This window comes from Ochotona curzoniae, unplaced genomic scaffold (genome assembly GCF_017591425.1).
Source record: "Ochotona curzoniae isolate NIBS_2020 unplaced genomic scaffold, NIBS_Ocur_1.0 contig_2861, whole genome shotgun sequence".
Lineage (NCBI taxonomy): Eukaryota > Metazoa > Chordata > Mammalia > Lagomorpha > Ochotonidae > Ochotona > Ochotona curzoniae.
In genome coordinates, this window is record NW_024465620.1 from 436686 (window position 1) to 453830 (window position 17145).

The 17145-nt window shown below is 57.0% G+C and overlaps 1 protein-coding gene across 1 annotated transcript in view; it reads left to right on the forward strand.

The window, feature by feature from the left end:
- SAE1 (SUMO1 activating enzyme subunit 1) overlaps nt 1-17145 on the forward strand; it is a 31379-nt gene that overhangs the window by 12395 nt on the left and 1839 nt on the right. The window contains exons 6-8 of the mRNA XM_040977867.1: nt 1537-1642; nt 13080-13224; nt 16269-16338. Of these exons, the coding sequence (XP_040833801.1) occupies nt 1537-1642; nt 13080-13224; nt 16269-16338 (321 nt within the window). The remainder of the gene's footprint in view (nt 1-1536; nt 1643-13079; nt 13225-16268; nt 16339-17145) is intronic.

A 17145-nucleotide genomic window follows, 5' to 3' on the forward strand; every position in this document is an offset into this window, starting at 1 on the left:
CTCCCCAAGTGGCTGGGACAGCTTTTAGTGAGTTGATCTGAAGCCAGGAGCCAGGGGCTTCTTCTGGGTGTCTCATGTAGGTGCGGCAACCCAAGGACTTGAGCCATCCTCTTTTGTTTCCTAGGCCACAAGTAGGGAGCTGCTTGGGAAGCAGGCTGCTGGGATTAGAACCGGCGATTATATGGGATGCCAGGGCCACAAGCGGAAGATTGCCCTGCTATGTCACAACACCAGCCTGGGTGTTTTTGTTTTTTTGATTTATTTATTTTACTTAAAGTCAGAGTTAGAGGGCAGGGGAGCGACAGAAAGAGAGAAGGATGTTCTGTCTGCTGGTTCTCCAGCATCCCAGCTTATGCAGACTGATTGATTGAGGGACCGAGGACACTGTCCACACCTTGCAGACTGGCTTTGTAACGGAGCCAAACCCCAAACCAGAGGGGACAAGGACACCAAAAGCCGCTAGCAAACCCAGGATCGCTCACTGGCTCACGGCTTGAACTTGCCTCTGGCGAATCCATCGTGTCCCCTTAGCAAGCTTTGTAAACTGCTTAGTAACTGGTACGCCTGTTTGCATCGCTTTATAAATTACCTGTGGTTATCTTCATTTTTTTTTTTTAAGATTTATTTATTTTATTGGAAAGGCAGATGTACAGAGAGGAGAGACAGAGAGGAAGATCTTCCATCCGATGATTTCACTCCCCAAGCGGCTGCAATGATTGGTGCTGCACCGATCTGAGCCAGGAGCCAGGAACTTCTTTCCGGGTCTCCCATGAGTGTGCAGGGTGCCAAAGCTTTGGGCTGTCCTCTACTGCTTTCCCAGGCTACAAGCAGGGAGCTGCATATGAACCGGCGACCGTATGGGATCCCAGTGCATTCAAGGCGATTTCTTTAGCCACTAGGCTACCGTTCAGGGTCCCCTGTTGAGTTTGTTTTTCTTTTTTTTTTTTTAAGATTTATTTATTTTTATTGGAAAGGCGAATATACAGAGAGGAGGAGAGACAGAGAGAAAGATCTTCCATCCAATGATTCACACTCCAAGTGATTGCAGTGGCCGGTTCTGTACCGATTCAAAGCCAGCACCCAGGAGCTCTTCCAGGTCTCCCACGCAGGTGCAGGGTCCCAAGGCAGTGGGCCGTCCTCGACTGCTTTCCTAGGCCACAAGCAGGGAGCTGGATGGGAAGCAGGGCTGCTGGGATTAGAACTAGCACCCATATGGGATCCTGGCACATTCAAGGCGAGGACTTTAACCACTACGCAATTGCCCAGTCCCAGAGGACTTTTAATCATAAATTCTTGCTCCCTGCTTGTGCCAGAACTAGAGCAAGAATGGAACTGTGTTTGTGGAGTTTGGCTGTGTCTCCATGGTCTGGTCATTCCCATTTGCCTGGGGCCTGGGGCAACACGTAGTGGGTGCTTTACAGGTGGACCTGTTTCCTTACTCTTCTGATGCAGTTGTGGAGAGCTGGCGTGGAGATCCTGCTGTTGAGTGGGACCAAAGTGCCTCATCCCTAAGCGGCTCTACCTGTTTCCCCGCAGAAGCTGCTCTTCTGCCCCGTGAAGGAGGCTCTGGAGGTGGACTGGAGCAGCGAGAAGGCCAAGGCCGCTCTGAAGCGCACGGCTCCCGACTACTTTCTCCTGCAAGGTGAGGCCACCAAGGGCCGTGGACTGGGGGTATGCTCAGTCAGGGTCTCCCCCTCAGTCGTTCTCAGGGACCCCGCCGAGCTCTGCTTCCCCGGCCCCCTGAAGTTGAGCCTGAGAGAGACAGACATATGTCGCTGTCACACTGCAAGCAGTTCCCCCGCCAAGTTCACCTGTGTAGACCTCTCCTCTGGCCTCCACACCAGCCTCTCCTCTGCAGGCGTTCCCACCCTCTCGGTGTGAATGAGCTGCTTCTCTGTGTGACCTAAATGTTACCTGGAGCTGTTTGCTGAGGCTCTGCTTGGCAGTGTTCTTCCTCTGTGCCTGGCACTTCTGTCTGTTTAGAAGATGGATAATTACAGGCACTCTGTATTGTCACAGTTTGTTGGGGTGCGTACTAGTGTGATCCCTATTTTACAAACAGGGAAACTGAGGCACTCAAAGTTACTTATGTTCTGACAGATGCACAGCAGCCAATGTGCAAATAATACTGATTTGTGAATAAGTATAAAAATAACCTTTTATTGTAGAAAATATGAGAAAAGTGCAGAGAGACAAAAAAAATCACCGTGTTTTTCTGTTTTGGGGCATGCTTCCCAGCTCTTTCTCGTGTCCCCGTACCTGTAGCGTGGCACTTTTAGCGGAGATACCTCCCCGGAACGTGGGGGCTCAGGCCACGCCCTGGCCTTCCTGCAGCTTGGGGAAGTGCCAGGAGATCAGAGGTTTGCTCTGTGTGTCTCTAGTTAAATAAACACGGAGATGTACAAATCATTTTTTGTCCCATGTGGGCAGTCTTCATCTTCTCTCGGCACGGCTCTATCCCTGCTGCTGTTCCCTTGTAGATGCCACGAGTGATGCCCCTACCCGCCCTCAGGATCGCTAATGGCAGTGTAGGAGGCAGAGCGAGAGGGCGCCCTCTGCTTCACTCACCCAGTGTCTGTCCCAGGCAAGGCAGTACTAGGACCAAAAGTGGGCCTCGGGGACTCACTTGTGTCTCGCGGGTGACAAACCTAGCGACTTCATCCATCCCTGCTGCCTCTGAACATCCACATCACTGGGAAGTGAGGAAAGCCTGAGCCAGGACTCGAACCCAAGTACTCCAGTGTGGATGTGGGCGTCTTGCCTGCTTGGCCAAATGTCTGTTCTATGCTATGTATGCTGATTCAAAGGAAGTGTGTAACACCTGCCAGACTGCAGGTTCATGGTACCTGTAAGCAAAGCGTTTTGCGTGCTGCTGAGTGGTGCTGTCAGGGTAGGGCTCAGGAGCCTGGGCCGGGCTTCTGGAGGCCGTGTGTCCGTTGGTTTAGGAATAACTGAAGAGGTGGTGCCCGAGGGAGTGTGTTGGGCAGGAGTTGGCAGCGCCTGCTGAGTTGGGGTCATGGAGCATACCATGCCTGTGCCTTGGAGAGAAGCTGGTCACCCAGGCCCGCTGCCACCTGTCGCCCGCCGAAGATGCAGGGGGCTGGATGGCCCTCTGAGACGGAGCAGTCGCTTTAGGATTACGGCTCTCGTAACGACCATGACACGTGGCTGTGCAGACTAGCAACTGTGGAATTACAGTGGATTTGGCTTTTACTTTATTTATGTTTTGAGGTGGGTGCTCCTGAGCCATCGTCTTCCATTCCCCAGCCTTGGAGTGCACTCCGGAAGTGGCACAGGCCGGGCACCATCACGGCATGGACTTCTGCTGAGGCTTGGGTGATCTGTGTGGAACGTGTCTGGGAGTTGGTGCTGTCTGCTTAAAGTTCAAGGGACTTCAGCGGCTATGTCTACCTTGCAACTGTAAAATATATATTTTTTTCAATATATATGAATTCATTTGGGAGAAATACCTTCCATTTGCTAGATTACACCCAATACAGCCAAGTGTATGTAACAGCTGGGATTGGTTCAGGCTGGAGGAACGCAAATCCGGCTCACATTTGTGGGTAGTGAGGCCCTGGCAAGTGGGGCTGCCACCTGCTGCCTGCCGGGGCGTGCAGCAGCAGGACATGGGCCTGCGGAGTGCAGCTGAAACTTGAACCCATGGCCCTAGACTGAGAAAAGAGGCGACTCCACACATTGTCCAGGCCAGGAATGGCCGGTGACATGCTTCTCATTCTTCCTCCACTCACCCCCTGGATCAGTGGCTGGAGGAATGCTCACCCCTGCCAGGCCTGTGGGAGGCGGGTGCCTGGTGACCTGGGGGCCCTCGAGGAGATGCTGCTGCAGGCCCTCTCCGATGCGGCAGGCCAAATGAACCCACTTGCCAGCTTTTATTTGTTTTTTTTTAAAGATTTATTTTTATCATTTTTTCATTGGAAAGGCGGATATACAGAGAGGAGAGACAGAGAGGAAGATCTTCCGTCCGATGATTCACTCCCCAAGTGAGCACAACAGCCGGTGCTGTGCCGATCCGAAGCCAGGAGCCTCTTCTGGGTCTCCCACGTGGGTGCAGGGTCCCAAAGCTTTGGGCCGTCCTCCATTGCTTTCCCAGGCCACAGGCAGGGAGCTGGAAGGGAAGCGGGGCTGCCGGGATTAGAACCGGCGCCCATATGGGATCCCGGGCGTGCAAGGCGCAAGGCGAGGACCTTTAACCACTTGCGCCACCGCGCCGGGCCCGCCAGCTTTTATTTGAAAGGCAGAGTTAGGAGAGACACAAAGACATTCTCCGTCCTCTGGTTACTCCTCAGCTGAAACAGCCAGGGCTGGGCAAGCTGGAGCCAGGAGGTTCTTCTGGGTCTCTCACATGGGTGCAGGGTCCCAAGGCTTTGGGCTGTCTTCGACTGCTTTCCCAGGCCACAAGCAGGGAGCTGGATGGGAAGTGGAGCTGCCTGGATTAGAACTCGTGTTCATAGGAGATCCCAGGCTTGTAAGGTGAGGACTTTAGCTGCTAAGCTATCATGCTGGGCCCAGAAGTGAATATTTTTAAAAATATTTTATTTATTTGAGAGGCAAAGAGACAAAAGCAGAGAGAAAGAGCCTCCATCTACTGGTTCACTTCCTAAAAGGCCACAATGGCTGGTCTGGGCCAGGCTCGAACCCGTGGCTTCTTCTGGATTTCCCACATAGGTGCAAGGACCTAAGGACTGGGCCGTCCTCCAATCCTTTCCCTGGTATATCAGCAGGGAGCTGAATCAACACCCAAGTGGGATTCCAGGGCTGCAGGCAGCAGCTTAACTCACTGTGCCACTTTGCCATCCCAGTGAATGAGTAGTCTGTGCTACTGAGGGAGTTGTTGTTGTCTGGTCGTTTGTTGGGCTCTGCCGTGGCTCTGGCTGCCTGCGGCCTCTGGCTGCCTCCTCCTAACCTCGGACCAGCCTCGGACTGTTGCATCCCCCTCCCCCCAGGCCTGGCCCTCCTTGCACCTAGGCGTTTCCTAGTGCTTCGTGTGTGTGAGCTTGCCGTGCTGAGTGGTCAGTGTCCCGTATCCCTAGTGAGACAGTGGCCAGGCTGGACACTTCCGTCGCCGTTTGGCGCTGTCTTGAGAGCCGTCCTCGCTGTCTGTGGGCAGAAGGTGGCAAAACATGAAGCGTGAGCTGGTTTCCTGTGGCAGAAGCTTGTCTTTGATTGGTTCTTTGTTGAGGTTACTGTGAGTTTATCATAACAGGAGTGCTAAAAGTACCTTGTCTCAGCCCCTCGGCGCACGCCCCACATCAGGGACCCTGGATGGGTGGGAGATGGGTGGGGCTTCTCCCTTTATCTCCCCCTTTACTCCACGTACATGAAAAAAGTGTGGAAATAATAGTTTTACCCACTGTCCTGTAGCCCTTGAACCTTTTTGCCCTAATTAACTATGTAAAGATAGTTAAAAATAAAGATTGTCAAAAAGAAAAATTCATAAGAAAAAAAAAGAATGCCTTGTCTCCTATGGGCCCAGCAGCCACTCCGGGACCAGAGCAGGAGCAGGCAGGTTGCGTCCAGGCCCGGGAGACGTGGGCTGCAGCTCCAGGAGGGGTCGCTCGGCAGAGATGCCTGCCGGTCGTGGCCTTGTCCACCTCTGCTGGTGAGTGTGGAAAAGTCCCCAGGCCTCCTTGGAGGAAGGCGAATCCAGCTGCGACTGCTCTGGGCCAGGTCCCGAGCCGAGGATGGTCAGGAAAGTGCAGGTGCCTCATTCCAGTGGGAAGTGCAAGCTGGCTGTATTGGGAATAGAGTCAGAGGCTGAATACTCACATCACATGCGCCAGGATCCCATGGGGGCACCGGTTCATATCCCGGCAGCTCCACTTCCCATCCAGCTCCCTGCTTGTGGCCTGGGAAAGCAGTTGAGGCTGGGACCCTGCATGGGAGACCTAGAGGAAGTTCCTGGCTCCTGACTTCATTTTGACTCTGCTCTAGCTGTTGTGGCCTCTTGGGGAGTGAACCATCGGATGGAAGATCTTCCTCTCTGTTTCTCCTCCCCTCTATACATCAGACTTTCCAATAAAAATAAATAAATCTTTTATTAAAAATGTGTTTTTCTTTGGGCCTGGCACAATAGCCTAGTGGCTAAATTCTTGCTTTGGAACCAACGGAATCCCATATGTATGCCAGTTCATATGCCAGCTGCTCCACTTCCCTCTACCCCTGCTTGTGACCTGGAAAAGCAGTAGAGGACTGTCCAAGGCCAGGTGGCCACAGCGGCTGGAACTGAGCCAGTTTGAAGCCAGAAGCCAGGAACTTCCTCCAGGTCTCCCACACCGGTGCAGGGTCCCAAGGCTTTGGGCCATCCTCCACTGCTTTCCCTACAGGGAGCTGGATGGGAAATGAGGCCACCAGGATTAGAACCGGTGCCCATATGGGATCCTGGTATGGTCAGTGTGAGGACTGTAGCTGCTAGGCCACCATGCCGGGGCTGAGGTTGATTTTTTTGATGCTGTGGAAGACTGCTTCCAGCGGAGGTCCGCCTGCTTCCCCGTAGGAGGTCCGCCTGCTCCCTCTGCTCCAGGACGGCTTTGTGGCGTCGTGTTTCTGGGCCCAGCTGGATTTGGTGAGGAGCTCCCTTGAGCTGAGGCTCTTGGCCATCTGGACCATCCACAGCTGCTGCTGTTTGGCCCTGGCTCCCTGCGGGCTTTTGGTGTCCTGTAATAGGGCGGCAGTTGACTGCTTCACCGCTTGTTGATTTGCTGCTGTCATGACCACAAGTGTTTAAAAATAATTTGATAAGAAGAAAGAAAAAAAGTAGTGGGTGATGTTGATGTCGGCCTCGCTGCATTATCAGCGGTAGACGGTGCTGGGACCGCAGTCATGCAGCAAAAGAAGGCAGTGGCGCAGGATGAGAAGGGCAGGGGTGACCCTGTGCTTTGCCGCAGGCCCGGCCACGGCTGCTGTCACCAGCTCCACACCCCTTTTTTTCCCCAGTCAGAAAAGTGGGCCTAGCACTAGGTCAGGAGGTGTGACTGGGGCCCTGGCGCGGGTGGGTATTCATCACGATTGATCAGTGGAGTGCTGTCCCCACAGCATGGTCACGTGGTGGCTTTTTTTTTTTTTTTTTTTTTTAGAGATTTATTTATTTTTACTGCCAAGTCAGATATACAGAGGGGAGGAGAGACAGAGAGGAAGATCTTCCGTCCGATGATTCACTCCCTAAGTGACCACAATGGCCAGTTTTGCACCGATCCAAAGCCAGAAGCCAGGAACTTCTCTCCGGGTCTCCCATGCGGGTGCAGGGTCCCAAGGCTTTGGGCCGTCCTCGACTGCTTTCCCAGGCCACAAGCAGAAAGCTGGATGGGAAGTGGAGCTGCCGGGATTAGAACCGGTGCCCATATGGGATCCTGGTGCGTTCAAGGTGAGTTTAGCTGCTAGGCCACGCCGCTGGCTTAGCTGAGCCCTCCTGAGCTCACAGCTCGGGAAGGTGAGTCACCGCGGCAGGCCCTTGTCCGCGCGCACTTCACCCGCACGCCACCGTGCGGTGGACTCGGACTTGGTCAGCGTTCCTGGGAATGTCGCTGTGACCGTGAGTGTCTGAGCTTCTCAGGAGACACATGACATATTCTTCACTACGCTTTGTCAGATGGGAAACTGAGGCCCAGCAAGGCCGGGTGGTGACAGTGGGTGTCACTGTCGGCAACCTGCCCTGCTGTGTGCACGCGCCGGGCCCCTCCCCGGCGGCAGCCTGGGTTAGCGCTGCTCGCAGGCCCCAAGGCCCAGCTGCATTTTTGTTTCAAGTCTCACATCTTTTCTCTGTCTGTCAGACAGCAGTCACGGGAATGCCCTGTGCCCTCTTCCCTCGGCAAGAGCAGTTGGCAGAGCACGGCCGACGGCCGGAGTCAGGGTCATGTGCCGCTCAAGTGCCGGCCTGGAGAAAAGCCCCTCTCTGCCTGCTGCTTGTGACCAGGCGGGGCGGGTGTGACCGTGCAGGGCTCTGACAGGCCAGCTCTGTGACAGGCGCGTGGCTCGCAGGGCTGCGCCGGGCCAAGGCCCTAGTGCCCACTGGGTTCTGTTCTTCTGCTGTTTAGTTATTTGTGGAGGGTCCTTCCTCGTTGTAACTTAGAGTGTTTCCATACTGTTCTACAAGCTATTTTTTATTTTCATTGTATTTGAAATGCAGAGAGAGCCAGAGAGATTCTCCAACTGCTGGTTCACCCCCACCTGTCAGGCCGGGCCAGCCCAAAGGGAGCCCAGAACTCAGTCCGAGAGCTGGAGTGCGCGCAGGGCCACGGCCACGCCAGTCTGGGCTGCAGGCGCCCAGCAGGCAGCGTCACAGCTGCGCCTGCGCGTTGGCCTCTGGGGGAGAGTCGGGCTCGGGTACCGTTTGACTGGGGAGGTGTGTGTTACCCTGAGCAGCTGGTAGGTAATGAGATTGGAAGGACTGAATGACTTCCAGGGATTTTCTTTCTTTCTTTCTTTCTTTTTTTTTTTTTTTAAAGATTTATTTTTATTATTTTTTATTGGAAAGGCGGATATACAGAGAGGAGAGACAGAGAGGAAGATCTTCCGTCCGATGATTCACTCCCCAAGTGAGCGCAACGGGCCGATACTATGCCGATCCGAAGCCAGGAGCCTCTTCCGGGTCTCCCACGCGGGTGCAGGTTCCCAAAGCCTTGGGCCGTCCTCGACTGCTTTCCCAGGCCACAGGCAGGGAGCTGGAAGGGAAGCGGGGCTGCCGGGATTAGAACCGGCGCCCATATGGGATCCCGGGCGTGCTAGGCGAGGACTTAACCACTTGCGCCACCGCGCCGGGCCCTTTCTTTCTTTTTCTTTTGTTTGCTTAGCGTGTCCTCTGTCTTACCTGTTTCCAAGGCTGCAGTGGAACGTGGAGGTTACCAGCCTGGTGACTTTGGAGGGCGTCCCTTCCGCATTCGTAAGCGAGGACAGGGACAGATGTCGTTTTGCTCTGACATGGCAGAACTCGTACTGAGAGAAGGCGTCTAGCCCAACAGTTCAGAGCTCCGCGTCCCAGCTGGAGTCCCCGAGCTTGCTTGATGGCTTCTGAGAGACAGTGCAAGTGGCACCAGGAGGGGGTTTGCAGTCCCTCCCCCACCCGAAGGCCTGGGATGTGTCTCAAATAAATGAATGAAGAACTTTCTACGTAGCTCATGGAATGTAGGCGATTCTGTGAGGACTGGTCAGTTCATTGGATAATGAGTATTATGAACATAAGGCTTTACTGGAATTGTTTAACCATTTTTGCATCCAAAAAAAGGGTTTTTATGCTTGTTTTCATTTTGTTCCAAAGATCTGATATAGTGTTTTTCTTTTTTAAGATTTATTTATTATTATTGGAAAGGCAGATATACATAGAGGAGGAGAGACAGAAAGGAAGATCTTCCATCCGATGGTTCACTCCCCAAGCGGCCGCAATGGCTGAAGCTGAGACAATCCGAAGCCAGGAGCCAGAAGCCTCCTCCGGATCTCCCACGCGGGTGCAGGGTCCCAAGGCTTTGGGCCGTCCTCGACTGCTTTCCCAGGCCACAGGCAGGGAGCTGGATGGGAAGTGGAGCTGCTGGGACATGAACTGTTGCCCTTGCTGGTACTTTAAGGCAGAGGATTAGCCAACCAGCCCTAGTGTACCTTATTTTTTTTTAAAAGAGCATTTGTTTTAGTTGAGAGCTAGGCAGACTGAGCAAGCTGCGCTGGCTCACTGTCCAAATGCCCAGAATGGCAGCGTCTGGGCCTTGCCAGAGCCAGGATCCAGAAAGCGCAGCCCAAGTCTCGCAGGTGGGTGGCAGGCACCCAGCTACTGGTGCCATCCCCACTGCTCCCCAGTGATGAGTTAGCGCGCATTCGGGGCAGGAGCCTGAGGCAGTGTTGAACTCGGGCCCTTGGCTGTGGGACATGGCATTCTGTCCTAGTGTGCGTTCATGGAGAGAGCCGTTGAGTCTGGGTCAGCCCCAGAGTTTCCGGTGTGCTGCTGCCTGGCAGGAGTGGGAAGCAGGCCTGAACAGATTTCCAGGCTATTCCAAAGACTGTGAGTGTGCAAAAAGTGATTAGCCTGGGGAAAGAAGGGGCGCTAGGCCAGGGCGCTCCGGGGCCAGGACGTGCTGGCAAGCAGTGTTGCGGGCATCAGTCAGGTGAGTGAGGCCCAGCCTCAAGGAGAGCTGTTTCTGAGGGCAGCAGGTGGGTTAGGGACTAACCTGTGGCGCTGTGGCTTGGTGGCCTTACACGGAATCACGGTGTTGAATACAATAGCAGGTTGGCAGAAGTATTGCCGGTTTCCTAGGCTGCTTACACCAGTAACCAGATGGTCCGGGCTCTGATTCGATTTGCATTTGAGTGTTTGGATTTTCTGGCAAAGGTGGCATTGTGTTCACGTGGAGGCCGTTTGCAGCTGGCTTTGTGCAGAGTGGGCAGTCCCAGACCTCTGGCAGCTGGCTGTCACAGCAGGGTCCAGGGAAGTTCAGTGAATCCACAAGGCACGGGGCCAAGCGAGTGGCTCTCTGATGCTTTTGTCATGTGTGGGTCACTGCGGGAGCGGGTCAGAGCCACGGGTGTCTGGCTGTTTGGGAGCCGTCACGGAAAGCAGCACAAACGGGGAGTTCAATAAGCAGGGCTTGCCAGGGCTGGGCTCCATCCTGGGCTCCGTCCTGGGCTCCCGTCCTGGGCTCCGTCCTGGGCTCCGTCCTAGGCTCCCGTCCTGGGCTCCCGTCCTGGGCTCCCGTCCTGGGCTCCGTCCTGGGCTCCCGTCCTGGGCTCCCGTCCTGGGCTCCGTCCTGGGCTCTGTCCTGGGCTCCGTCCTGGGCTCCGTCCTGCGTTCCCGTCCTGGGCTCCGTCCTGGGCTCCCGTCCTGGGCTCCGTCCTAGGCTCCCGTCCTGGGCTCCCGTCCTGGGCTCCGTCCTAGGCTCCCGTCCTGGGCTCCCGTCCTGGGCTCCCGTCCTGGGCTCCCGTCCTGGGCTCCCGTCCTGGGCTTCCATCCTAGGCTCCCGTCCTGGGCTCCCGTCCTGGGCTCCTTCCTGGGTTCTGTCCTGTGCTCCTGTCCTGAGCTCTGTCCTGGGCTCCGTCCTGGGCCCCGTCCTGGGCTCCCGTCCCCTCCCACCCACCTCTGCTCCCTGGGATGCTGACCTTTGAAAAGGAGTGGAGAAGACAGCTTCTGTTTGCTTTGCTGCCTGCCTGGCCCCCTTCCCAGAAGCCCTGGGAGGATTTCAGATGCGCTCAGCAGGGTATGCAGAGGGTGCCAGCCTACCGGCCCGGGGTCAAACAAACTACAGCACACCCAGGGGCATCACCCCAAAGATAGATGGGCAAGGTCGCATCTGCTTTCCACCTCCAGCTGTCTCCTGGAACTGATGGGGGTGTCCCCAGGGTTGGCAGGCAGCCGGTGGAGCCAAGCTGGTGTTTCTTCAGGTCACTGTCTGCAAACCTCAGCTTGCTGCTCCGTGGAGCGGGCAGTCCCCAGGCTGGTGGTGCGGCTGGAGCGCGGGGCTGGCTCACGGGAGGCTGCTTCCTGACAGGCCCCACTTTTGATCCCTGGTGGCCATGCTGGTGCTTCTGTCCCAGTAACACTGCAATGACAGGAGTCGGACCGGGCTCCCACCGCCACCCGCTCCTTTTCCTTGCAGGAAAGCAAGCTGCCTCCCTTGGTTTCCACATGGCTGCCACTGAGCCCCGGGCCCCCAGCCTGTGTTGGGCATCGGCTCTGTTATCTGCCGAGTCTCGCTGCCATAGGCTCTCAGGAGAGGTTGGCAGGACAGATGCCAGTCTTCTCCCGCTGGCCTGGGGACCTGCTCCCCGCCTGCACTCGGGGGACCTGCTCCCCGCCTGCACTCGCAGTACATAGCTCATGCCTTGTCGGGGGACGAGGCGGGGAGGGGAACTCGAGCCCAGCTGGGAGGAACTGTCACGGCTGCCCTCTCAGCCTGCATTTGTGGCTGTCAAGTGGGGTGCGAGCCGCACAGCTGCCCCGTTAAGTGTCCTACTCCAGGGGTGGCAGGTCACTACCAGCCAGCATCGAGCTGCCCCTGGCTTTCAGTTGGGTGCTGAAGGTTCAGGTAGAATTGAAAGTTCTAGAAGTTACATTGTTGGAGAAAGGAGAGAGTGACAGCCCCAGCCTCAGGCGGTGCTCCGTGCTCCGGCCGGCCTGGGTTTTGCTGCAGACTTCCTGAAGTGTCCTTAGCCCGCTCCCAGGCCAGGTGCCTCGTGCTTGTGGTTTGGGGAGAGGCACTGCTCGTACCAATAAAGAACGTAGTTTGCCACTTGAGTGTTTGCTTTTTAAGTAAGTGTGTATTGATGAGTTGAGGACAAAAGTGCTTTGTAACCTGGAAAAGCCTCCCTGGCAGTAAGGGGCTGGCCCACAGCACGGGGCTCAGTCCAGCACCACTCCCCACCCGCCTCCTTCCGCTCTGACAGAGCCTGCGTGATGTGGGGATGCAAGCGCTACCCGAGGGATGCATGGGGCCCGCTGTCCCCTGCCCAGCGGAAAGCGAGCTTGCAGCACTGCCTGCCCACCTGGCGCACAGGTGACCGCGGTGGAAACCCGGGGCAGTCAGAATGTCCGCGTCCGCCCCTTGCTTTAGGCTAACCCTTTTTGCCCTGTTGGGGTCTCCCTGCATGGTACGTGTTCCTTGTAACTGGCTCCAAAGCTGGCTTCCTGGTCACAGGCAAGATGAAACATCCCGTTGCGGGAAGTCGATGCAGCCACGGAGAGAAGGGCAGCTGTGTTTGCAGTGAGCGTTGGCAGGGTCAGTCTCGTGCCAGGCAGGCCTTGCCCTGTGACCTGAGGCCTGGCATACACACACCCCTCCCCGCCCCGCACCTTGCTTCTGGCGGGGCACAGGCCCTTGACCTCTGCTGGGCACTTCTCCTTCGCTCTCCCCTGGCTCCCCCGACGCACACCACCACGCTCTCAGGGCTGCAGGTGACCAGGTGACCTGTGATCCTGTAGCGTATCACAGACAGCCCTTGTTCTGACAAGGTGAAGTGCAGATTTCACTGCCACCTCCCCGCTGTGCTGCTGCCTGCAGACCTGGACGCCGGGAGAAGCAGGCGTGCTCAGCGTGCCGGGTGGACAGCGGCCTCCTGACCCAGCTTCCTGTCCCTTCCCCCAGTGCTCCTGAAGTTCCGCACGGACAAGGGACGGGACCCGAGTGTGGACACGTGCGCCGAGGATGCCGAGCTGCTGCTACAGATCCGCAACGACGTGCTGGACGCGCTGGGCGTGAGCCCCGACCTGCTGCCTGACGACTTTGTCAGGTGCGTCTGGGCGGCCGGCGGCCGCTCCTGCTGGCTGTCACTCACTGGGAGGTCCCAGGTTCAAGGCCGCAGGGCAGAGATCTGTGGGTGCAGCTCTGACTCGGCCTGTTCACATGAACCTGGGGGGCGGGGGGTGTTGTGGATTTGGGCCGAGTTGACACACATCCCCCTTTCCACCTGGATAGAACTCCAGTGTGGGGACAGTCCTGCGCAGTGAGCTCCTGTCAAGGGGGCTGCTGGCTCCCGAGGAGGGGTTTTGTTTGAGCTGTGTCACGGCTTACCCTCTGGTACCTTTAGCAGAGACAGGCCTGCGCTCCCAGCTTCATCCTGTCTTGAGCACCAGGACACCTCCAGCTAAGGCAGCTGGCCTTGCTTCACCCATCGGCACATGGTGGCCAGGCCATGACCCCATCAGCGCAGGCCTGGGGTCCTCTGCCCACTCCCCTTCCCTCTCCTGGTCTTGGGGCGGCTCCCTTCGCCCTGCCCTGCGGTGTGACTGCAGTAGTGGTGAAAGCAGCTACAGTGAGCAGCTGTTCGGGCCCAGCTGTTGGATTGGGCATCTGCTGCTGCTTGATGTTTTATTTGTTGCCAAGGCAGACAGGGATCTCCCATCCCCTTGTTTACTCCCCACATGAGCACCCCATCCCAAACTGGTCCAGGATTCTAGAACTCGGCCTGGGTCTCCCATGTGAATGGCAGAGGCCCAAGCACTGGCAGTGCTGCGTCCCAGCATGCACGGCAGCTGAAAGCTGGAGTCGAGAGCGGAGTCAGGGTCTGAGCCCATTCCCTTGGTGCTAGGGGCCGGTGGACATGGCTAGTGGCACAATGAGCTGTGCCGGCCCCGCACTCCAGGAGGTGGCTGTGCAGTCTGAGAGTACCTGTGAGGCTAAACGGGAAACCCAGTGAAAGGGTAAATTTGTTTTGATGCAGAAAATATTAAGATCCTGCATCATTTTTTGATAGGGAACATTTTTGCCTTGGGCCCCTTCCGTGCCTCCCAGGGCATTGAGCAGGGAGCCAGATGCGAAACAACGCAGGTGGGACTTGAACCTGTGCTCTGATAGAGTGCTGGCCTGGTGGGCAGTGGCTGGCGAAGGCACTGCACTCCATGCTCCTTAGGCCAGTGACCGGTGACTGCAGGCTTGGGCAGTGTCCCTCCAACGCTGGGCGCACCTGGAGGCTGGCCCCACAGCGGAAGAACTGGGTTATGTAGGCGTCACTTCTCTCAGGCCCAGCCAGTCCAGCCACTGAGCATCCCTGGTGCCCGGCGCCGGGGACCTGGCTGTGCGGTGCTGCTGGCAATCTCATTTAAGCATTTCGGATGATGATGGCCCGTCCTGTGTAGAGCCGGCCAGCCAGCTTCAAGGCGCTGCACCCAGAGACACAGCCCCCCGCCGTTAGCCCGCTGCCCCTCCCTGCCCGCTGTCTGTGGCCCGTGGACTCGGCTGCTCCTGCTCTATTGCCTTTGAAGTAAGAGCCGTTTGGTGGCCTCTTGAGGTCTGTGTCGCCTCGCAGCTGAGCTGCCCTTGCAATGGCGGGCCAGTGTCGCCGAGAGCCCTGCTCCCTCATCAGCTGGAGAGCGGCTGCCGCGCTGCCCCGTGCTGCCCCGTGCCTCGGCCCTCCTCTTGTCACGGAGCTTTGTTGCTGGGTTGATTGAGAGTGACACATGCCCAGGCCACAGGAAGCGTGAAAGGAGGGAAAGCCTCATCGTCGCTGTCGCCGCCAGCCCAACCGAGGCCAACCCCACGGCTTGGCCTGTTTACTCCTGGCTTTAGACTTAATATTAAGTTTCAGATATTCCTTTAAAAGGGGTCGAGCTTATCATGTAAAACAGTAAGCAGTGGAAATGTTCTGTTGCTGTTTGTTAAATAGCCACAGATCTAAACAAAACATTATCGAGTGAAAGTGACAGATCTGCACCTGTGGGGGTGAACAGTGCCTGGTGAGACTGAGAAGTGAATGTCTTGGCTGGTGCTGAGCCAGGCTGACACCCTGAGCTCCGTCCGGGTGGCCCATGTGGGTGCGGGGGTCCAGGCCCTTGAGCCATTCTCCGCTGCTTTCCAGGTGCATCCCCAGGGAGCTGGATGGGACGGTGAAGAAGCCACGATGGGAGCCGGTGCCCATAGGAGATGCCAGCACCGCAGGCAGTAGTTTGAGCTGCTCTTTGTAACGTAGCAGCTTTAAGCCTCTTCTTGTGGCACCAGCATCCCTATGGACATTTGTTCAAATCCTGGTTGCTCCACTTCCTATCCATCTCCCCACTAGAGGACGGCCCAAGTACCTGGGCCCCTGCACCCGAGTGGGAGACCCGGAAGAAGCTCCTGGCTGCTGGCTGTGGCCCAACTCAGCTCCCGCCATTGCAGCCGCTTGGAGTGAACCAACACATGGAAGATCTCTCCGTCACTCTGTATCTTCCCTCTCTCTGTAACTCTGCCATTCAAATGAAAATAGAATGCAGGTATCTAGATGGGTGTACTCCCTGGAAGGTCTGAGGGGGTTCCTTCAGGAAAGCGCCCGCCTCCCTGTGAGCCAGGTGTCTCAGTGAGCAGGTGTCTGGGAAAGCACGCTTCTCTGACGCCGTGGTGGAAGAGCGTATTTCGCTGCCCACTGCAGGTGGGTGATGAGGCGGTGATGGGATCTGCTGGCCGTGTGTCCCCCCACATACCCCATCCTAGTCTAGAGGGCTGCTGCCCGCTGTGTGGACTGAGGGCGCTTGGTGTTGGGGGTGGCCGGTGCCCAGAGCTCCCTGCCATGTGTCCCAGATAGAACCCCCTACCCGCCTGGGGTCAGAAGAGAATTATAGGAATGTGACCGTGACCCGGTACGGGAACATTTGTTACTTCGTAGGATCTTGTTTTTAGGAACCACCGATAATACTCTCTCCTTTAAATTAAAGGAGGGGGGAGTGGAAATGTGGAAGAGCTCCTTGCTAGAGTTCAGAGGTCTTTTCCCCCGTTGATGACCCCCACTGCCTTCCCTGGTCAGCATTCATCCCGCCCCGCTGGGGAGTCAGCCAGCACGGCCCGCTCTGTCCTCTCTTGTAGGCACTGCTTCTCCGAGATGGCTCCCGTGTGTGCCGTGGTCGGTGGGATCTTGGCTCAGGAAATTGTGAAGGTAAAGGGCGCACTGGTGGGGGGGAGGGGGCCCTGCCTGCCCTGGCGTGGGCTCTGGGCAGGGAGAATGGGAGCCTGACTTAGGGGCCACCCGCCTTCTCCTACCCACTGGTCCTTGGGCGCCCTGCCTCGCCCGCCCCAGCCACATGCTAGCTGGGCAGAGATGAGTCAAGTTCGCTCTCGCCTGTCCATGGTCTGCTGTCAGGGTGTTAGCTGGCAGTCTGCTTCTTACAGCCTCATGAACTGGATGCCCCTTTAAGAGGCGGCCACTGAGGCCCACAAATCCTGCCTGTGGGGCCGCCCTCGCTGCCAGGCACCCGGTGAGCCAGGCCAGAGGGGCCTGTCGCTGTCCACGGGGGTGTGGCAGCCCTGTGCCCTAGCCAGGAGCCCCAGCCCTCGAGGCCCTCCCGTGTTACTGGGTCCATTGAGCACAGCCCCCAGGCGCCTCTCCTTCGCTGGGTACACTGCCTTTCACGGGATGTGTAGTGATGGGTAGAGCTGTGCCCAGCAAGTCTTTCCAAGCCCTTGTCCGTGTCCACCTTGAGCCTAGCAGGACAGCGTGGAGGCCAGGCCGTCACTGCGCTGTCTGGGGCATCTGCAGGGTAGCTCTGAGGTCCTTGGACTCGGGTATCTGTTCCCCCATCTTCCTAAGGCTCCTTTTCCCGCACCCCTGCTCTTTTCTGGCCCTCGGCTCAGGTGGGACCTGCTGTGGTGACGCGGGGCAGGGAGTATGCGATGGTTTCCGGCTTCCAGGCTCACACTTGCGGCCTGGCCGAGGGTCGCCATGCAGAGCCTCGGGGCCGGGGAC